The 20,590-nt window shown below is 57.0% G+C and overlaps 2 protein-coding genes across 10 annotated transcripts; one reads left to right on the top strand and one right to left on the bottom strand.

The window, feature by feature from the left end:
• Window positions 1–1,816: 1,816 nt before the first annotated feature.
• Window positions 1,817–10,023, bottom strand: GPR108 (G protein-coupled receptor 108). 7 transcript variants are annotated; one of them, XM_044918370.1, is made up of 18 exons: window positions 9,483–10,023; window positions 8,757–8,876; window positions 7,872–7,922; window positions 7,623–7,705; window positions 6,799–6,923; window positions 6,603–6,660; window positions 6,421–6,481; window positions 6,218–6,322; window positions 5,883–6,016; window positions 5,697–5,772; window positions 5,150–5,223; window positions 4,948–5,065; window positions 4,725–4,855; window positions 4,594–4,637; window positions 4,325–4,374; window positions 4,079–4,162; window positions 3,821–3,943; window positions 1,817–3,425 (listed from the first exon to the last, which is right to left on the bottom strand). In XM_044918370.1, the coding sequence occupies exons 1-18, from the start codon at window positions 9,696–9,698 to the stop codon at window positions 3,225–3,227; spliced, it is 1,854 nt and encodes a 617-aa protein (XP_044774305.1). In that variant the 5' UTR covers window positions 9,699–10,023; the 3' UTR covers window positions 1,817–3,224. The 7 variants fall into 7 exon arrangements, with proteins under 7 accessions (XP_044774305.1, XP_044774301.1, XP_021560701.1 ...); XM_021705026.2 differs by having other exon boundaries at window positions 3,249–3,592; window positions 3,819–3,943; window positions 6,218–6,349; window positions 6,421–6,489; window positions 6,599–6,660; XM_044918381.1 differs by lacking the exon at window positions 1,817–3,425 and adding an exon at window positions 3,449–3,592 and having other exon boundaries at window positions 3,819–3,943; window positions 4,079–4,112; window positions 4,323–4,374.
• A 1,773-nt stretch (window positions 10,024–11,796) lies between these two features.
• On the top strand, window positions 11,797–20,566 carry TRIP10 (thyroid hormone receptor interactor 10). Of its 3 annotated transcripts, XM_021705601.2 has the most exons (15): window positions 11,797–11,839; window positions 13,005–13,120; window positions 13,205–13,261; window positions 14,154–14,301; window positions 14,380–14,442; window positions 14,661–14,765; window positions 14,852–14,980; window positions 15,553–15,699; window positions 15,812–16,006; window positions 17,032–17,199; window positions 17,458–17,567; window positions 19,337–19,469; window positions 19,684–19,826; window positions 19,905–20,023; window positions 20,137–20,566. In XM_021705601.2, the coding sequence occupies exons 1-15, from the start codon at window positions 11,816–11,818 to the stop codon at window positions 20,283–20,285; spliced, it is 1,806 nt and encodes a 601-aa protein (XP_021561276.1). In that variant the 5' UTR covers window positions 11,797–11,815; the 3' UTR covers window positions 20,286–20,566. The 3 variants fall into 3 exon arrangements, with proteins under 3 accessions (XP_021561276.1, XP_021561274.1, XP_021561275.1); XM_021705599.2 differs by lacking the exon at window positions 17,032–17,199 and having other exon boundaries at window positions 20,137–20,549; XM_021705600.2 differs by lacking the exons at window positions 11,797–11,839; window positions 13,005–13,120; window positions 13,205–13,261; window positions 17,032–17,199 and adding an exon at window positions 13,549–13,672 and having other exon boundaries at window positions 20,137–20,549.
• Window positions 20,567–20,590: the final 24 nt, after the last annotated feature.

Genomic DNA, 20,590 nt, shown 5'->3' with positions numbered 1-20,590 from the left:
CGCTGAGCAGGGAGCCCGATGTGGGGCTCGATCCCAGGACCCTGGGATCCTGACCTGAGCCGAAGGCAGACGCTTAACGACTGAGCCACCCAGGCGCCCCAGTTCCTGCTGTTTTGTCAATGAAAGGTGCTGAGATGCTTCGGAACCCTGGGCTTACAAACTTTATGCTCATGGTGGTGGAAGTCTGGGAACGATCCTGTCCCTGATCTCTAGGAAGTGACCAGAGGGACGAAGGCAAATGCAGAGCAGGGCCTGCCAGGAAGGAAAGAATTCTTTGAGGCTTCTTCCTGGGGGTGTGCATTGGTGCCCAGAAGTGTGGGAGAGGGATGGCAGGCAAGATAAGCCAGCAGGGGAGAGAGAGGAGGAGGCTGGGGAGAGTGGGATGGGACTTCCAGTTAGCTGGTGCACCCTGCCCAGCATTCCAGATATGGAGGGAGGGAGAACCAGGTTGCCTGAGCTGAGTCGGGTATCTGGGACATATTTAACCCTAACAAAGTATTTGCTGTTTAGCTGCAATTCAAATTGAACTGGGTGTCCTGTATTTTGTCTTGCCACCCGAGCTGGAAGGGCAAGGAGAGAAGAAGGGGAAGGAAGTGGGGATGATTTCTGGGTGGGGGGAGGTGCCCCCCTCCACCCCATGCCTGCTTGAGTGCAGTTACTTCCCCACTGCACCCTCACACACACACACACCCTTCAGAGGCAGTGCCAGGCCTGGGAGCATCAGGGACCACTCTCCCTCCTGGCCCCCCACTTCCAGAATGGGGTCCTTGCTACACTGCTTTCTGAGAATTTCCCTCCCCCCACCATGCAACCTGAGCTTCCCCTTCTCACTACTTATTACTCATTAACTCGAAGATAAACTTGGCCTGGTTGAGTCTCATCTGCCCCTTGGCTCCTTCCCCCCAACCCCCACCCCGCACCTTCCCACTCACACCCGGAAGAGGCCGGGGCACCAGGGCCCCCACCTTGAAGGATGCAGGGGCAGAGGTTTTGACCTCCTAGGCTCAGTTCCTAATCTGTAAACTGGACAGTCCCAGAGCCACGGAACTTCCCTCTGAGTCTTGGGGTGACAAGCTGGTAGCATCAGCAAGCAGAATGCTCAGCCTGGTGCCCCACACATAGTGAATGCTCAACACACCTGGACTGTGTTTTTATCTTTCCCAACACCTGCTCCTCCACCTTCGTGCCTTATTTCCGTGACAGCCCCGCCAGGCCTCCAGGCCAGGGTCCCCCCCCTTCCTCCCTGTCCCCTGCATTCTCTGTCCCAGTCTGCCCATTCTCTCCACCCTTGTGGTCCGTGGCCTCCCCGCTGTAGGCTCACTGCTTCCAGCCCACCTACTCTACAGCAACTGGGGACTTTGTCTAAAAACACAACTTTGCGATCCTACAGAATTATGATGTGGAAAACAGGAATACACACGAACGAGGCGAAGGGCTCCGTGAGACTCCGACGCAGCACCTTATCTCACCAACCTTGTTTATTCCACGTCCCTATTTTACAGACCAAGAAACTGAGGGCTTTGGCCACTTGCCCAAGATCCTCTAGCTGGCAAGAGCTGGGCTCCAGAGTTCACGCTCCTAAACTGTAGGAGTTTCTGAAGGCTGCTGTAACAAACGACCACAAACTGGATGGCTTAAAATAACACCTGTTTATTGTCTTACACATCTGGAGGGCAGATGTCTGCAATCAAGGTGTGGGCAGGGCTGCATTCCTTCATTTCCGTCGGGAGGCTCCAGGGCAGGAAACCTCTTCTAGCCTCTTCCGCTTCTGGTGGCCACTCCACTTCGTGGCTCGCGGCCCCTCCCTCCAGCCCCACAGCTCACCCCGCCCCGGCCAGTTTCCTTGTCACTCTCCTTCTCCGATGGACCTCTTGCGAGGATCCTTGTGCTGACACTGGGCAATCCAGGATCTCCTGCTATCTCAGGGTCTTTCACTAAATCACAGCTGCAAAGTGCCTTTTGTCACATACTGCAACATTCGCAGGTTCCAGGGACTGGACATCTTTGGGGAGCCATGGCCCTGCCCAGCCCTGCATGCACAGGGAGAAAGACATCGACCCTGTACGGCCATGTCCTTCCCTGCTTTAAACTTTTCCTTGGCTCCTGCAGGCACTGGCATTGAGTCCAACCGTGTCTGCATCTTTAGGCTTCTACCCCTTCCCAGCTCCAGCCAGCCCTGCAGTGGGACTCGCCGGCTATTCTGGGCTATTCTGGGCTCCTCTGGCTTCGCCTAACTTCCTCAGTCTGCAGTGCCTCCCCACTTCCTTGTCTGGCTGGGCTATTTATGCATTGGGCCCGTTATACTTGCTTCCGTTTGCAAGAAGCCTGACCCCAGCCCAATTCTCTACCTGTTGTCCCTGGCCTGGGCCCCCAACCGCCCCCTTCTCAAGAAGTGTCTCCCAGAGCTCCAAAAGGGGCTCTAGGCCCTCTAGCTGAAGGGTGCCGTGGGACAGGGGGAGAGCCCTATCTCTGGAGCTGCCCGCCCCTGTGTGTGCACAGGTGCATCCCTAATCTGAGGTCATTCCTCAAAGTTCAGGGCAATTCACGAAAGGTGGGTGCACAGCATTATCCGGGGCGACCCCGTGGGACACCCATTTTACAGGTTGGGAAACAGGTGAAACCACTTATCCAGGCTCACATGACAAAGGGGGCGAGCTCAAAAGGTTTGGTCGCAGGGAGTCTGGGCACAGGGGGGCCGTGCCATTGGTGGGAAAGTGCAGCTCTGAAACGAGACCCCTGTTGTCTTGGGTCCTGAGTCTCCCAGCTTGTCGGCTGTGTGACCCTGGGGAAGTGACTTAGCCTCTCTGTGTCTCACAGGCTTTCTGATAGGAATTAGGATCAACAGAAGCCTTGGAAGAGGGTGCGGCATAGAGCGATCACTATGTGTTAGCGACGATTACTTCTAGTCTTCCGTGTGAGCTCTTGTGGGGCTGCTGCCCTTTCCCCTACTTCTCCATTCACCTTTCCCTGACTTCCCAGGCTGGGTCAAGACCCTGTGATGGAACTGTCTGGTGACTCAGCCCTCTCCCTGACTGGCCTCCACCCCCAACCGTAAGCCCCTTAAGTGGGTCCGGGCCACTGCTCTGTCCTCAGTATCCGGCATGGGGCCCGGCACAGAGCAGATGCTCAACTGATATTTACTATGTAGAGCAATGGATACTGCAACCCTCCCTCCACAAGGAATACAGGTCTCTAAATTGTAAACACAACCTCAGTGTTAGACCTCAACACGCAGAAAGGCAAGAAACCAGGGTAGCAAAACAGATCATATTGCACAGCTGCAAGAGGTGGGTGGCTCTGGGGCAGGGACAGGGCTGCCCAATGCTTGGGGAGAAGGGGGCCCTCCTCTGAATGGGCTTCTGGACCTCAGGTCCCAGAGAGCTGGGTGCTGCATGCACCCCAGCGCCCTCCTCCCCCTGCCACACGTGCTTTGGGAGAGGAGCTGGAGAGTGAGGAGTGTGTGTGGAGGGCGGAGGCGGGAGGTGGGGGAAGGAGGACGGTTCCAGACACAGGGGATGATCACAAAAGCTCCCGCCCGCTGGCTGTTTTGTTGAGTTTGGACAGGCCTTCCTGGAACCCAGAATCGGTCATTCTAGAGGCAAACAGCAAAGAGGTGGTCCAGGAGTTGAGGGGCACGAGGCCCCGCCTGCCCGGTGCCCATCAAATCCACCCCTAGAGCTGCTTGCCCACCTGCTCCCCACATGCCCCACCCACTCCATCCCCAGAACCCTGGCCCTGCCCACTCTGCCTCCAGAGTCACCACACTCCCCACTCCCCCACCCACCCCTGTGGGCTGGGGTGGCAGCGGGGGGGCTCACATTTGCTCCATCTGCGTGTCCTCCTTGTCCTCCTGGGGCAGCTGCAGGTAAGGGTTGTTGCCTGCCGGCTGGAACTTGTAGCCAGTGAGCACAAAGAAGGCCAGGGTGGAGCCCTCCACCAAGAGCTGGGGGGCAAGGCGAGTGGGAGTGTCAGGGATAGCCCCCGCCCCCCCCCCCCCCCCCGCCGGCTGGCCCCCCCACCTCCCCCCCACCGCCCAGCACTGTCTGGCCCCCCCTCCTGCCATGGTCTCGGTCTTCACCTGGTACAGCCATTGCCACTGGAAGGGCATGGCCGCCCGCAGCAGGATGGCGATGATCCGTGTAAAGTAGACGTAACAGATGACCTGCCAGGACACAGGGAGAGGGCCGAGTGTTGGGGCTCAGAGTGATGGCAGAAGGAGGAATTAGAATGGGTACACCAATGGGCTGGTTGTACCCTCCCCCCCGGCAAAAAACAAAAACAAAACAGCCCCAAGTACTTCCCTGAGTGAGAACAGGGCTCTTACCATGATGTAGTAATGCCGAAACAGCTTCAGCTTGGCCAGGTTCACTGCCGCTGAGAGGTTTGCACAGAGGACAGAGGGGAAGGGGACAGGTATGGAGGAGGGACGTTCTGGGCAGTGTCCAAGGCGCAGGAAGTCTGGAGGGGCCCGTTCAGAGGACAGGTAGGAGGGGCAGCCGGTGGGGAGGGAAGGGACATCCAGGGATCATAAAGAGGGGCCTGGAAGTGGGACAGGGGCTGGGGGCACAGCAGGTCCTGGGACCAGGGCCTCACCCTTTCCATCCGTGCCAGATGCGTCCTGGAGATGCCGGATGGACCTGGAATGGGACAGGGGACCCGGACGGCTGTCAGCACAGCCTCCTGCCACGTCTGCAAGGGGCAGGGGGCGGGGGCGGGATCCTCACCAGACCACAGGGAAGAGGATGGCGCCGCAGCAGATGAGATCCACCAGGAAGAGGATCTCCTTCCAGAGCACGTAGTCACTGGCTCCTTCCTCACGGGACTCGATGACAATGTAGGCCACATTGGCCAGGACCTGCGGGGCGGGGGGGGAGGGGGCGGTGTGGGGTGGGTAGGTGTGCCCCCAAGGGTGCATGCGTGCCTGCCCACCCGGGGCCCCAGGTGTACCTGCAGTGGAATCACGATCCCGAAGATCTTCTTCTCCTTGTCTGACAGGATGTACTTGACGAAGGCCCAGCCAGAGCCGATCAAGGCGATGGTGATGAAGAGGAGAGCGCCCTTCAGCCTGGGGAGGGTGTGGGTGGTGAGGGGGGGTGGTGCCCGGCCCTCCCCAGCCTGCCCCCCACCTGCCACAGAGAAGGGCACTCACAGGTGTGTGATGTAATGCATGACAGCGAGGCCTTCGATGGGGTGGCCCTGGCTGTTGATGAAGTAGTAGTTGATCTGGAGGTGGATGGATAGATGGACAGTCAGACAGACAGGCGGACGTGTGGGTGGACGGTGGTACAAGTGGGAGGATGGTGGTGGTTCAGGAACAGGGACAGTCACTGTGGGCATGGTGGCCACAAAGTTGACAGAACCGACAGTTATGATCAGGTTGGCAGGTGGGCCCAGAAATGGGCAGTCGTGGCCGTGACAGAGGAGGGGACCATGAGTCAGCAGGAGAGTCAGAGCTGGGCCACCGGACAGTCAGACTGAAGGGCAGAGGGTCACAGATGGACAGGACAGGCAGACAGCTGAGTTGGGTAGACAGTTGGGGGCCATGTGATAAAAATGGCTGGATATGGGGCCAGTTGGGACACATGAACTCCCAAGCCCAGGGTCTGCAGAGATTTGGGGAGTGGGCTCCACGGGCTTCTTCCTGGACCCAGAGACCCCAGCCCCACCCCCTTCTGCTCCTGGCCCAAGGCTCTCACACTGTGGAAAAGGAGGGAGATGCTCTTGGTGAAAGCCAGGACTGCCATGAGCCAGTGGATCTTGAAGACGTTGTACCTGGCAGGGGGGTCAGGGACAGAAGGGGGTGGGGGGCATCGGTCAGGGGCAGGGATGGGAGAGCGATGACGAGGGGAGGTGGGGGGACCCCCCAGGGACCAAGGCATTACATGTTCTTGCAGAGGACAGACACCCAGAAGATGCCAGCGGCCAGGAAGCAGGCAGACATGACCATGTACAACTTGAAGAGGGGGATTTCCGCCGCTGACAGGAAGCCCTCGGGGTTCTTCTCCCGGATCATGACCTGGGGAGGGGGCAGGGTGGGTGGTGGGGATTTCACGCTAGCTCTGGACGTGCAGAGCTGTGAGGGTGCATCTCTCCCTCCCACTCTCAAGCTCCCCTTCTCTGTGCCTCAGTCTTCCCACCTCCCAGATGGGCACATCAGCTTTCGTCCCACAGCACGGCCCCAGGGAGGATGTGGTGTAGCCAGCCCGCCTCTGCTCACCGTGATGTCGAACGGCTGCTCCTGGCCCGGCTTTGAGTTGTAGCAGTTGTGGAAGTTGAGGTTGTACTGGCCTTCCTCGGCCCGAGAGCCGATCACCACGTGGAACTGGGTGGTGGGGGCAGACAGGGGGAGATGGGGGGGCTTCAGCCTGGGGATCCCCATTCTGGGGGGAGGTGGGGCCGCGGGCACTCACAGATACTCACACTGAAGTTGTAGGAATTGTTGAGATGCCCGAGACCCAGGACCAGTTCCTTGTCCTTCCCACTGAGGCCCTGAGGGAACAGAGTGCCTGCATCAGCTGGCCCCAGGCCTGGGTCTCCATATGCCCCCCGTCCCGAAGAGGAACAGACCTTCCTCCCTCCTGCCCTGGCTTCCTCGAACCTGCTGGTCCCCCTGAAACACTGTGGGTTTTGACTTGGCCTTGTCAAGCGCAGTGGTGGTCCCTATAGGGGGCAAGTGAATGAGTTTAGGGATGGATGGACAGAAGGACAGCAGAAAACTGGGCGCCGGGGGGGGGGAGGGGGGCATTCGCGCAGCCCTGGCCATCCACCCTCCCTGCTCACACAGCCAGCCTGACTCACCACTGTTCACTTTAGGGGTGACTGTGAGCTCTGGCTTCGGGGGCCCTGGTTTGGAGGGCACTTCAGGGAGGAGCCCAGGAGAGATGAACAGCTTCTTCTGTTCCCCATACTTCCGCACCTGGACCCTGGGGTGAGGGTGGGGGCTTCAAGGGTGAGGCCAGGAGGCTGAAGGCTTGGGTCATGCATACAACGTGTGCAGAGGAACTCAATGGTCTCTTGGGCCCTCAGGATCTCCTTTCTGAGGGCCGGTGTCAGGCTGAGTCAGTGATCACACAGTTCCAGCACTGGCCATCAGCCATCAAGACGGCTGCCCCATCTGGGCGCTGCCTGCACCAGTGACTGTCCCTTCCCCTGACACTGACTTACTCATTCCACTTAAGTGCATTATTTAACATGAAAATGTATCTACAGACAGGCTACACAGTATTGTTGGACTCTGGTTCTTGGGCCTCAGTTTCCTCCTTTAGAATAGGGATGATATCAGTATAAAGAGTAGATGAATTAACACCTGTAAGAGCTCGCAGGACGCTCCCCACCAAATAGGAAGCGTTCAACAAGTATGAACGGTGGCTATCAATTCTCACAACACTCCTCTGTGTCTGTGAATTCTGCCCTGAGACCCCAACATTCCCTAGGCCCCCCTCCCCTTGCTCCCTCCTTCCCATAGTCACAAGGCTGGAAGGCAAAATTAAAAAGCAAGTGGTTTTCCTCCTAAGAGCATGAGGTTCTTTCCAGCCGGCTTCTCATTCCACCTGATAGCTTGCTTATGGGGGTATCACACCCAGGAAAAGATGAATGATAGAGCCTCTGGTCCACCAACTTACCGCAGATCCTTGGTGTTGATGAGGAAGAGAACCAGGAGATTGCTACTATTTTTCCGTAGAGGACAGTCGTGGGGGTCCTGGGTCTAGGGAGTGGGTAGGAGGGCGCCTTGGTTACCGCCTCCCACTAGCCTGGCCCCACCCTGCCTCCTCCCCATCTACCTTGCAAGGGAGGGTCACTTCTTGCTCCCCTCCCTGTGAAAGAATGGGGGGGCCTTCCTCACCCCCTCCCCCACCTCCTCCTCCACTCACTGAGTAGGATCGAATGCTGCCAGATCGAGCCCGAGTCAAACTGAACCCCACCTGGCAGGTGGAAAGAAAAGGGGAAGAAATGAGGAACTGCATAGGGACCTCCCCAAGCCACCTCTCTTAGTAGCAAGAGAAATGTGACCTCAAACTGACTGAACCCTTACTGTGTGCTAAGTCCCACATTCACTCACGGAATTCCAACAACCTGTCTTGCCCCTGCCCCCTCATACTCTTAACTCCTAACCATCCCGTGCAGCTCAACTTCGATGTCGCTTCTCCGGGGTGGGGGGCGGAGGGGAGACCCTCGCTGGTCCTCTGGACCTAGCCCACCCTGTTTTCACTCAATTAAAATGTTGATGTAATAAATACAAATAAATAGATAGATAGATAAAATGTTGATGGCTTCCTGCCTTGAGCTGTGGAATCCAGCACGTGTGGACTTGCATCTAGGCACTGTGACTCTGAGCAAGCCACATACCTCTGAGCTTGTGTCAACACCTGTAAAGCTGGGTTTACAGGTGTAACGTTTTCACAGCATCCCTGAGAGGTGGCTATGAGAGAACAGACCCATGGAAACTGCTCTGCCAGGTACCTGGGACTCAGTGGGCATTAAAAAAATGCTAGCTACTTATTCTGACTGCAGGAACTGGGGATATCTTGTGCATTGGTGTGCCCTTCCTCCACCAACCCCAGCTCAGGGCCCAGCATATATTGCACGAGATTTTATTATTCCCATGTTACAGATAAGGAAACGGAGGCTCAGAAAGGCCAATGGACTTGCCCAAGATCACATGGATGAGAGGCGGAGCTACGAACTGGGGACTGGAGGAGGGTTTGGGAAACTTGTGCACCTCGCCCTCCTCCAGCAAAGTCCTCAAAGCCCCTCACCAGCGGGGCCTTCTCTTCTGTGTCCTGGAGGCCCAGTCGCAGGAGGCTCAGGTCCACCTCCAGGGAGCCATTGGCGTAAAAGCCGAAGCTGTTCAGGGGGATGTCTGCTCGCTTCTCCCCCTGCCGGAGACCAAGGAAGCAGAGGCAGCTCAGACTTCTTCCCACCAACTCAGCCCCACGGCTCTGGCGCCGGGTAGGAACAGGGAGCCCCAGCTCCTCCAGCCACTGTTCTGAGAGTCCAGGAAGAGAAAGCCTGGGGCACCTGGAAGTCTCCGCACCGGGTGAGCACCACCCCAAGAGCAGAGTTATTTATCTTGGCGTGCCGAGCCCCGACCTCCCAGACAGTTTGTAGATTCCAAGATCCCAGTGAGTGCCCAGAGGACCCCATTCTAGAAAACCCAGGGACTCCCCTGGGAGGCGCCAAGGGCCCCAGCGCAGAGCGATCCCAAGAATTTAGAGGATTAAGGAGGGTGGGTAGTCCCTGGAGGTGAGGTCCCACCCCCGGTGGGCCGGGCACAACCCTAGCGTGGTCGGCCAGGCAACTCCACGCGAGGTCTGAGGGGGACTCCTCGGACGAGACCACTCGGGGCCTGGAAACGGGGGGCGGCGGACGGCTCCATCCCGCGTAAGATGAGGGGGAGGTAGGACGAGACCACTCCACACCAGGGGCTTCCTAGGAAGCGAAACTGCGCTCCCCGCCCCGCTCCGCCGCGCGACGGGACTCACCGTCAGCGCCAGCCGGTGGATGCGCCCCGAGCAGCCGCCCAAGAGCAGGAGCAGCAGTAGCCGCAGCCCCCACTCCGCGGGGCTCCGACGGGCGAGCCCCCTCCTCTCGCTCACTGCCATCTCTGGAGCCGCCACCTCCCCAGACACCGCCTCTGACGCACCCACCCGCCTAAGGGTGAGCCAATCGCAGCACGATGGGGGCCGACCCTCCGGCATGTCAAGCCCTCCCACCCAATCAGCGACCGTTTCCTCGAAAAGCCGCACCACTCCCCCTCACGACACCAAATGGACATCACCAGCTCCAAATGGGCTGCTGATACTGCTTAACCCGCCTCCACTCTCACCAATCACTAGAACGACTGTACTGATGTAATTTGATAAACAGTCCATCTAACCAATTCTGATGGATCTGATATCCCGCCCTTGAAGCGGAATTCCTTCACCCACGCCCAACTGAAGATCGGTCCAGGACTACATTACCCAGAATGCAGTGAGACCAGACGGCGCTACAGGGAATTCAATAAACTACATTTCCCAATATCCCCAAGGACGGACTTCCTCTTTTTACCCTGGGGATGTGGCTCCCAGCCAGAGCACAGGCTTTTGGTAAACACGCACATCTGCTGAGGCCTGCCCTGTTCTAATTTTCCTGATCCACGAAAGGCCGAAACCTAGCCCCAGGCTAAATCTTGACCCTAGGATGACCTATGACCCCGGGCTGAATTCCAGCGTTAGGCGGAGCCTGCTTTATCCTAGAGTGAGGCAGCTAGTAGCCCACCCAAAGATCCCAGGCTGGACTTGTCGACGGGCTGAACACCAACCCGAGGCTGAGTCCTTACCTGCAACTGAGCCCGGACATCAGCCTGAAATCCAGACTTCCCCACTCCCTTCTGACCCTCGACCTACGCTGAGCCTGGGCCTTAATCTCCGGTTGAGCCCCCCACCTGGACTGAGCCCTGACCCCAAACTAGGCCTGACCTCTGGACCCTAGTTTGAGTCCAAGACCTCCTAGTGGTTTGCTGACCCCTCCGCTAAACTTCCGACCCCAGTCTGAGATCTCATCCCAGATGTGGTGCCGACCTGGAGCGAGTCCAAATTCCAATTTGAGTTTGAGGCCAGTGTTGAGACTCTTAATACCAGGCTAAAGCCACTGAGGTCAGAACTCATGCTGAGCCCCTGACTCATCTGGTCGCCCAAGCCCTGGAGCACAGCTCACTTTGCAACTTGAGGTTTTCTAGCTCAGAAGCCACCAGCAGGTGGGGCCAGGTCCCCACAGAGCCATCTGTCCCAGTATGGGCTCCAGGGGCTATCCTCCTGGGCTCCCCAGTATGTGTACTCGTTTGTGTACTGGGAGCCCGGAGGCTTAGAGCCTAACTTGTGCCTGGGGGCTCTGGGACGTCTGTCACCTCCATAGACACTAAGGACCAAAGGCAGGAGAGGATGAGGGTGGGAGCTGGAGGGTTCTCTCCCCTTTCATCTCAGTGCCTTAAAGAGATTAATGAAGTGTGAACAGACTTTTGTGAGGGAGGTGACAGACTTCCAAGCCCCAGGGCCAGATTGTCTGGAGGGAGACGTGGAGTCGGAACCAGGGTCTACAGACAGTGAAGCCTGATTGGGTCTAAATGCATGCGACGGGAAAATGGGCAGGTGGAAGCGCGAACTGGATGAGGGCCGAGGAAAGACCTGGGCCCGGTGCCCCAAGGACGGCCCGTCCTCAGTTTCCCGGCGCAGACTTCGGGAGGGGGGGAAGGCAGGAAGTGGTGGGGGTGCTAATGGACCGGGCCTTGGCAGAGGCGTGTTCTGGGCAGGATCGAAGTCCTCCCATCCGCCCTGTGGCCGGAGGGAACCTGACCATTAGTGGGCCCAGCATAGATGTCTGGAGCCGGGCCGGCCCGCAAGAGCGGGGTGACCTCAGGTTCTCCCAGCGACGGGGTGGGGGGAAGGACCTCTCGGGTTGGGGTTTTAATGTCTTGTCCCTTTAAAGAATGTTTGAAGGAAAAGAGAAAAGTAAGAACAGTCCCGGGCGGGGTAGGGTTGGGGAGGATGGGGGGGGGGGGGGGAAGAAGGGCCCGGGGGATTTGGAAAAATGGGGGGGGGTCCTTTAAGGGGTCGGTCCAGTGGCGGCTGGTGGCAACGTTCCTTTAAGAGGGGGCGGGGCGTCCGTTGCGCCCCGCCTCCTGGGGGGTCCCGCCTTTAGGGCGCTGTTCTGGGCCTCCTAGCAGATGGGGGCGTGGCCGAGCCTGGAGTGGGCGGGGCATGGCGGGCGGGGCCGGGCGCGCCGCTCCAAGCTGAGTCTCCCGGCGGCGGGCGGCGGCGGCTTCGGCGGGAGCAGCATGGATTGGGGCACCGAGCTGTGGGTGAGTCCGATAGGCCTGGCCCCAAGTTCCTCCCTTTCTGGAGTCCAGACCCCCTCCCCCTTTGCTTCTGCAAGACCTTAGCGGGGGCTTGGCGCTTTCCCCCTTCGGAGACCCCTGGAGTCCCCGCTTTTCGCCTTCTTTCGGAGTTTTCCCAGGGCGTTTCAGGACGCCCAGGGCGAAGGGCGACCTTGCAGGAGCTGACTAGGGAAACTGAGCACGGGGTTCAGAGTGAGGAGGGCAGAAGTCCTGGGACCAGGCCGGGGCGGCCGGGCGAGGTCACCTATTTTGAGAACCCTGGCTGGGCGGGCGGCTTATCTTACGGCCCCTGGGTCCCTGCCCGCCGCCCGCCTGTCCGCCTCGGGCGGGGGAGGGGACCCTCTGGCCACTTTCAACCCCACGTGGGACCTAGAAGTTCTGACCGCCCTTTCGGCGCCTCCAATCAACACCTAGGGGCTTGGGACGCTCTGGGGGGGAGGGGCTGCGAGGCTCAGCCCCCTCCCCCATCTCGCCCCAGGCACTGGGAGGGGCCGGCCCTAGGCAGCCTCTAACCTCTGCTCTGGAAGCCCCAGAAATTTCCCCATATCCTAGTCGGGACCTCTGACCCCTCCTTTTTATGGGGGCGGTGGCATCCCTGGGTTTCTGGGTGCAGCGGGGTAACTAGATTTCTTCCCCCGCAACTCTGGAATTTCTTTTGGAGGTGCAGTGGAGTTAGTGGGGGAAACTGAGTCACATGGGGGGACCCCAGGAAGCATGGCGACCCGGGGAACATGGTGCCTGTCTCCTGGACATTCTGGGGCCCCCCAAACTGCGGCTAACCCTGCCCCTCTGGTCCTGACTCACGCCGGGCCGGCCGGATTTTCCGGAATCTTGGGAGGGGGGATTAGGGGAGCCGGGGCAGGGGGGAGTGGCTCTGCCCCATTCCACACCCCTCTTGGCGGTCTGGAGACGGGGACCCAGTAGTCCGGCTGGGGCCCCGCCCCTGTTCCCTGGCCCTTCCCGGGAAGGGGAGGGGGTTCCCGCCGGTTTCCTGCCTCCCCCCGCGCCGCGCGGGGCGGGGCCGGGAAGCCACACCTTCTGCTCGCTCTGAGCCTTGAAGCTTCTGCGCCTGGTCCTCCGGCCCGTGGGCTCCCAACGTCGTGATCTCGAATCCTCCACCCGCTTCCAGGATCAGTTTGAGGTGCTCGAGCGGCACACGCAGTGGGGGCTGGACCTGTTGGACAAATACGTGAAGTTCGTGAAAGAGCGGACCGAGGTGGAGCAGGCTTATGCAAAGCAGCTGAGGTGAGACCCTAGGATGGACCCGCCTGGGGCTTGGGGAAGCTGTTGGAGGGCTGGGGGCTCAGCCTTTCTGCCTCTCTCCGTTAGGAGCCTGGTGAAAAAATACCTGCCCAAGAGACTTGCCAAAGATGACCCGGAATCCAAGTAAGGATGGAGAGGGATTGCCACGCTAGATTTGGGGGGCCGGGGGTGTTGGTCTCACTTCCTCTGCCTCAGCTAGACTACCTAAGCAAGTCCCTCACCTCTTGCTTCAGTTCCCACCTAGAGGGATGAGCATGGATGCAGGATCCTGATCACCTGTGCTGGAATCCTAAATCCACTATTTTCCAGCCCCACGACTTTGGGCAATTGACGAGTTTTCCATTTGCCTCTCCTAAGGTGAGGGAGGCTCCAGCAGTTACTAAACAAGTGACTCTGGGTAACTGACTTAAGTTTTTATGCCTGTTTTCTTCACCTGTGAAACGGGATGATGATGACGATGACGATGACGATGACCATGTAGGGCTCATTTGAAGATTAACTGAGATAATGCATTGAAGCAGTGTCTAGCCCATAGTAAGTGTCACAGGAGGATTGCGCTTCATTCCAGGCCCCCAGTTCCAGAATCCAAAAAGCTCTAGAAATCAAAAGATTGTTTTGGTAGTTTGGCAGTGGTCTCTGACCTGACCTGACTTAATTTCATCACGTCCTTGGTTTTTATCCCACTTTGTGTGACTATTAATACCTCTCACTGCAAAAATACTTACAGTGTTTGATTAGAGGATGCTGCCCCTGACCCCACTGGGGTGATGCATAAAAGATGGTATAAGCATCATGTCCCCTTTTTAGACCTGAAAAATTCTGAGTTCTGAAATGCATCCCCCTGAAGGGTTTGGGGTAAGGGATATGGACCAGGATTTATGGTTGCTTCCAGGAGGATTGTGTTGGGGCTTTCCCTTTCCCATATGGAGGTGGGTCCTGGGGCTCCTGGGGCTCCTGGGGGTTGGGGGGGTGGGTACCTGACCCTGGCTCACTGCCCCTGCCCATCTTGCCACAGGTTCAGCCAGCAGCAGTCCTTTGTGCAGATTCTCCAGGAGGTGAATGACTTTGCAGGCCAGCGAGAGCTGGTGGCCGAGAACCTTGGCGTCCGTGTGTGTCTTGAGCTGGCCAAGTACTCGCAGGAGATGAAACAGGAGAGAAAGATGGTGAGTGATCCCTGCTCTGGATCTGCCCGGGGACCACTACCTCAACTCAGGGGAGCCTAACCATTTCTGTTTGAACAGCACTTTCAGGAAGGCCGCCGGGCTCAGCAGCAGCTGGAAAGTAGCTTCAAACAGCTGGAGAATGTGAGTCTGTGGGCGCGGGGAAGGGTGGCTCTGGCCCCGAGGAGCAGGCTGACGGTCGCTGCTTCATGCAGCTGCCTGCGTTGTCTGGCCTGGAGCCCCTCCCATGGGTTTCCAGCATGCCCGTTGCACCCCCCACCCCATTTGCTGGGTGATGTCCCCCCAGTCTCTGAAACCTTGCCTTCTCACCTCCTACCTCCTTCTGGCTCTGTCCCTGGTAGAGTAAGCGTAAGTTTGAGCGGGACTGCCGGGAGGCTGAAAAGGCAGCCCAGACCGCTGAGCGACTTGATCAGGATATCAATGCCACCAAGGCTGACGTGGAGAAGGTACCTGTGGGGTCTGGGATGGGCTTGGAGGTCCGGCGGGGATGGAGCCAGAACCTGGCAGCGACCCCTGCCTCGATGTTCCTCAGGCCAAGCAACAAGCCCACCTTCGAAGTCACATGGCAGAAGAAAGCAAAAATGAGTACGCGGCCCAACTACAGCGCTTCAACCGAGACCAATCCCACTTCTATTTTTCCCAGATGCCCCAGATATTTGATGTGAGTGCCCCCTCCTGAAAGACCCACAAAATTAACCGACTCTTAAACATTTGTCAAAACCTTAGCGGCAATGTCCCGATCTCTAAATCGAAAGGGAATTGGAAACAACAGTGAGCTCTGTCTTTACTCGAACTGTGTTTTTCTGCCAGGGATGTCTTTCTTTTCTTTGGAAACTCCTATTCATTCTTCTAAGCCCCAGCTCTAACAACCCCTCTGAAAGGCCTCGAATTTCCCCTCTTCTGCTTTAGCCTCTTCACTCCACTCCACCCTGGGACAGGCAGTACCTGTGCTGGGTGTGGTGTCTGTTTAAAGCCCTGGCTTCATTGTCACCTCCTTTGAGAAGCCTTTCCTGACTCCCTAGGCAAGGCGGGAGCTTCCTCAGACTCCCCTCTCAAATCTCCCCTATCCCATGTCTCTCCACTGGCCACCCTGGGCTGGAAGTCTCTGTTCGATGCTGTGTTTTCCCCACCAGACTGGGCTCTCAGGGCTGGGGCCAGTGTGGAGCCCCATCATGTTTGCGGCCTGAATCACTGCTCCTGGTCCCCATTAGCGCCCCTGTCCTGTCTCTGCAGAAGCTGCAGGACATGGATGAGCGGCGGGCTGCCCACCTGGGAGCCGGGTATGGGCTCCTGTCGGAGGCCGAGCTACAGGTGGTGCCCATCATCGCGAAATGTCTGGAGGGCATGAAGGTGGCTGCAGATGCTGTAGATGCCAAGAACGTGCGTGTGGGGTCCTGGGCGAGTGGGCTGACAGGTGGGCAGTTGGACGACCCCAGGCCCTAATCTTGTCCCTGACTACTCCCCACCCACCACCCCCCGCCCCTCCTCGCAGGATTCCCAGGTCCTAATCGAGCTGCACAAGTCAGGCTTTGCCCGCCCTGGTGACGTGGAATTCGAAGACTTCAGCCAGCCCATGAACCGCGTGCCCTCAGACAGCAGCCTGGGCACCCCCTCCGATGGACGGCCTGAGCTCCGAAGCTCAGGCCGTAGCCGTGCCAAGCGCTGGCCCTTCGGCAAGAAGAACAAGGTGGGGGCCGGAGCCCTTGGGAGGGGGAGTGTGAGTGGGGACAGGGGGGCCCCCACTGAGTCAGCCCCAGCCGCCGGGACGCTGAGTCCTGGGCAGGAATTTTCCTCTTGGCTGTTGGCCCGGGCTGGAGGGAAGGGAGGCGGCCCGGCTATTGGCCTGGGAGTCCCCCAAGGCTGAGGGGGGTGCAGGGAGGGGGCCTGTGGTGTCTGTCTGCTGCTTCTTGGGATGCTGGGAGAAGACCTGCTTCTGGGATTCAGGGCTGGATGAGGGCTTAAGATACTCGCCCTAAGGACTCCCCTGGAGTCCATCCTGCCAATGGGTCCTTGGGCCCCCGACCCTCAGGCTGTTTTTTCTTGGGATTTTTGGTTTATTGTCAAGCACATAGCTGGACACCCCTGTTTTATACCTTAGACACCCCCCCCCAGGTTTATATCTTATGACTCCGTTACATACTTTTGATCCCTCTTGACATATAATTTGATACCTCTCTTCACTTCGTACACGGGACTCCCCCAGCTTCAACCCCACCTGTGACCCTTTTGATACTTCATGCCTTCTACCTTTCTCTCCGCTTGCCTCTGACCTCTGTGGCCATATACCTGTCTGAGATCTTGATTCCCTGAATGCATCTCCCTGTACCTTCTAGACTGTGAGCCCAGAAAGCTGGGTGGACAGAACCCTGGGCCTCCCTGCCCCCCTCCCCTCCCCCCAGGCCCCATGCTAGGTACTGGATATAGAATTCAAGGGAGAGGTGACATACGGGGGTAAGGAGGGGTCTGGCCTTCTGGCTCACAGTCTAATGCCCTCCCCACCACCTCCCAGATTTTTGTGTTGCTCTTTGCATGCATTTTCTGTGTGTGATTGTGCATCTTGAGTTGTGGTTTTCTTACCGTTTGTTTTTTTTTCTTTTCTTTTCTCCATTTTGTTTTTTCTTTTTTCTTTATTCCGTCCGTCCGTCCATCCATCCTTGTTCTCTACATCCTCCCATCCCTCCTGACCCACCCCCTCCCCTGCCCCGCCGGTAGCCACGCCCCCCACCCCTCTCCTCCCTGGGGGGCCCCCTGCCCTCGCCATTGCCTAATGGACCCCCATCCCCCCGCTCCGGCCTCGACCCCTTGGCCATACTGAGTGAGATCAGTAAGTCAGTCAAACCGCGGCTAGCATCCTTCCGCAGCCTTCGAGGCAGCCGTGGGGTAAGTGAGGCCTCCAGGGGAGGAGGGGGCAGCCCTAGCCTGCCCAGCGGCTGGGTGGCGGGACCCTGGGCTCGCTTCCTGCCGCCAGCTGGGCCCCCTCCTCCGGTTTCCAGACCCAGACCTGCTTTGCTCTGTGCATGGCCTTGCCCCCCAAGAACCTTGGGTGGGGAGGAAGGTGGACTTGGTGTGTCTTCGCCGTGTCTTAGAGCCTGGAAGCTGAGAATCCCTGATCCCAAACTCAGTCTTCCCACCTTGCAGACAGTGGTGACGGAGGATTTCAGCCACTTGCCCCCAGAGCAGCAGAGAAAACGACTTCAGCAGCAGCTGGAAGAACGGAATCGTGAGCTACAGAAGGAGGTCGACCAGAGGTAAGATTGGGGGCAGGCAGGCAAGAAACAAAAATAAAAGGATAAATGAACTATACTGAAATGATACTCTGAGCTCTCCCGAACAAGCCCCAGGCAGCGGTGGTTTTACAGGTGATTCCTGCCATACTTAGAAGGAAACAGTTACTTCTCCTCTTACACAAGTCATTGCCGCAAACAGAAAAAGTGAAAGCTGCCAGCTCATTTAGGAGGCTTGGTGGAATCAATTTCCATATCTGTTAGCGAGAACTCGAGAAATTCAAATTCTGGGCTCATTTTACTTCACTAGGATCTTGGATGCAGATTCCTAGCCAGACAAATCCAGTGATGTATTTTAAAAATGTTCCATGTGATGGGGATGGTTGCACAACAGTGTGGCTGTACTTGATGCCACGGAACTGTACACTTAGATATGGTTCAAGGGGGAACTTTCATGTTAATGTGTATTTTACCATAATAAAAACATAACTTTTTAAAAGACAAGTCATGAACGACTAGGTGTTATCCCAGTAATGCAAAGATGGTTCAATATAAAAACATCTATTAGTCTCATTTACTACCATAATTGGCTAAAAGAAAAAAAAAAACCCACCCATGGTTATCTGCTTAATAACTCAAACACTTAAAATATTAACAAAAAAATCTGCCAGACTGAAAAAAAGAAAATCTGGACTCACTTCTTCCAAGTAACAAGATCCTCTTCCCACTCCTCTTAAATAATAGGAATGATGTTTGCCACTTGGGGACAGGCAGCCCAGTTCTCTCTTGCTGTTTGCATAGAACCTCTTGTATAAAACTTTTATTGTACGAAGCTTTTACTGGTGTAAAGTTCCATTCAGAACCCTGTAGTTCCTGAGTCTTTATTTTTATTTATTTCTTTATTTTAAAGATTTTGTTTATTTATCTGAGAGAGAGAGCACAACGTGTGGAGGGGCAGAAGGGGGAGGGAGAAGCAGGCTCCCTGCTGAGCCACCGACATGGGACTCGATCCCAGGACCCCGGGATCATGACCTGAGCCGAAGGCAGATGCTTAACCGACTGAGCCACCCAGGTGCCCCGAGTCTTTATGATGTAGGGGTGAAGGGAGCATGCTTTGGAGTCAAGACAGGCTGGCCTTGAATTCTAGCTGTCCCACCTCTGCTTGTTTCCCCATGGCCTGGATGTGGTATTAGGACTGGAAAGAAGTTGAACCCACGTTTGACGTATTCCAAGGTCTGTGCTTGTTACTACTACTGCCTGTATATATAGTCTTGGAGGAGACAGGGATCAGGGACTAATGATAATAATACCGAACATTTATAGAGTGCTTACTGTGTGCCATACACTATTTCACATCCTTTACATAGATTCCCTGGCATTCCCAAGTGAATTCCTGAGACTGTGAGCCAGGGCAGAATCCTGATTGTCTTGTGTAGGGCTATATTCTGATGGCTGGAACAGTATCTGATATGCAGTAGGTAGTCAATGCATATCTGAATAAATAAAGGCACCATTCTAATCTTTGCAGCCACTTACATGAGATACATGCATCATTATCCCCATTTTCCAGATTTGCATACTGAGAGGTCCCGTAACTTCACTCACACTCACAGACAAGGAAATGCCCAGACTGGGATTCGAACCCAGGCAGTGAAGCACCAGCGTTTGTGATTTAACCACTGTCTTGTCTTGCTATTGGCTCCTTGAAGCCAAGCACATTTTTTTTTTTTTTTTTTTTTGCTTGTTAAGTCATATGGGACTGTTCTTTCTGATCTGTGTCTGTGTCATCCTAGAGAAGCCCTGAAGAAAATGAAGGATGTGTATGAGAAGACACCCCAGATGGGGGACCCTGCCAGCTTGGAGCCCCGGATCACGGAAACCCTGAACAACATCGAACGGCTGAAATTGGAAGTGCAGAAGTATGAGGTCAGGGAAGACCCTGGGGAAGGGTGGGGGCCAGCGGGCCTAGCTGAGTCACTTCCTGGGGGGGGGAACAGGGAGGTGTTGGGTGGGGGTGGTGCCCCAGCTGTTTCTCATCACAGCCTTGGGTGTGCATGGGTGATCTCAGGAAACCTCCAGGTCCAGAGCGGGCTGACCCCGGAGCCCTGCCCTGGAACTGACTGTGACTCCCTCCTCTCAGGCTTGGCTGGTGGAAGCCGAGAGCCGGGTCCTGAGCAACCGGGGGGACAGCCTGGGCCGCCACCCCCGGCCTCCAGAGCCCCCAGCCAGTGCCCCTCCAGACAGCAGCAGCACCAACAGTGGACCGCAGGATGACAAGGAGAGGTGAGTGTGGAGGCCAGAATGGGTCTGGCCCCAGGACCTGGGAGGCCTGTCCTGACCTGCTTTGTTCTCCCCAACCAGCTCTGAAGAGCCCCTCTCCGAGGAGGGTCAGGATGCCCCCATCTACACGGAGTTTGATGAGGATTTTGAGGAGCCGGCATCCCCCATAGGTCACTGTGTGGCCATATACCACTTTGAAGGTGAGGACAGCTTGTGTGTCCCATCAGCTGCTTAGGGGGTGGGCGGTGTTTTTGGCTAGATTGTGTTTACTTCACCTGAAGCAGATCTGAGCCCACTGCCCCTCCCATGACAGGGTCCAGCGAGGGCACCATCTCCATGGCTGAGGGTGAAGACCTCAGTCTCATGGAGGAGGACAAAGGTGATGGCTGGACCCGGGTCAGGCGGAAACAGGGAGGTGAGGGCTATGTGCCCACCTCCTACCTCCGTGTCACGCTCAGCTGAACCCTGCCACAGGTGGGAAGAAGGGGGCTGTTGGCTGCTGCTTCTGGGCCACGGGGGGCCCCAGGACCTACGCACTTTATTTCTGCCCCCGTGGCTTCAGCTGAGACCTGTGTAACCTGCTGCCCCCCCCCCCCCACCCACCCCTCATCCCAGACGGACTCGCTGTGCCTTCTACCATTGATGTACATACTCGTGTTTCAAATCTTTTCTTCCTGCCGCTGGGCTAGGGCCATTTTGTTTTATATAAAAAAATTCTATAAAGCTTTTGGAGTCTGTGCCTTATTGGTAGATTTACATACTGGGGC

Source organism: Neomonachus schauinslandi, chromosome 1, assembly GCF_002201575.2.
Source record: "Neomonachus schauinslandi chromosome 1, ASM220157v2, whole genome shotgun sequence".
Lineage (NCBI taxonomy): Eukaryota > Metazoa > Chordata > Mammalia > Carnivora > Phocidae > Neomonachus > Neomonachus schauinslandi.
Note: the sequence above shows the minus strand (reverse complement) of the source record. Positions and strands in the feature narration are given on the sequence as shown.

Excerpts from the sequence above, each read along its gene's own strand:
- GPR108 (XM_044918366.1), bottom strand. The coding sequence starts at position 9,698 with ATGCCGGAGGGTCGGCCCCCATCGTGCTGCGATTGGCTCACCCTTAGG. Across the intron at positions 8,877-9,482 it reads TCCACCGGCTGGCGCTGACG|GGGGAGAAGCGAGCAGACAT; the intron begins GTGAGTCCCGTC and ends GGTCTCCGGCAG. Across the intron at positions 4,163-4,324 it reads TTCGGCATTACTACATCATG|GTCATCTGTTACGTCTACTT; the intron begins GTAAGAGCCCTG and ends GTGTCCTGGCAG.
- TRIP10 (XM_021705601.2), top strand. The coding sequence starts at position 11,816 with ATGGATTGGGGCACCGAGCTGTGG. Across the intron at positions 13,121-13,204 it reads GCTTATGCAAAGCAGCTGAG|GAGCCTGGTGAAAAAATACC; the intron begins GTGAGACCCTAG and ends TCTCTCCGTTAG. Across the intron at positions 14,302-14,379 it reads TGAAACAGGAGAGAAAGATG|CACTTTCAGGAAGGCCGCCG; the intron begins GTGAGTGATCCC and ends CTGTTTGAACAG.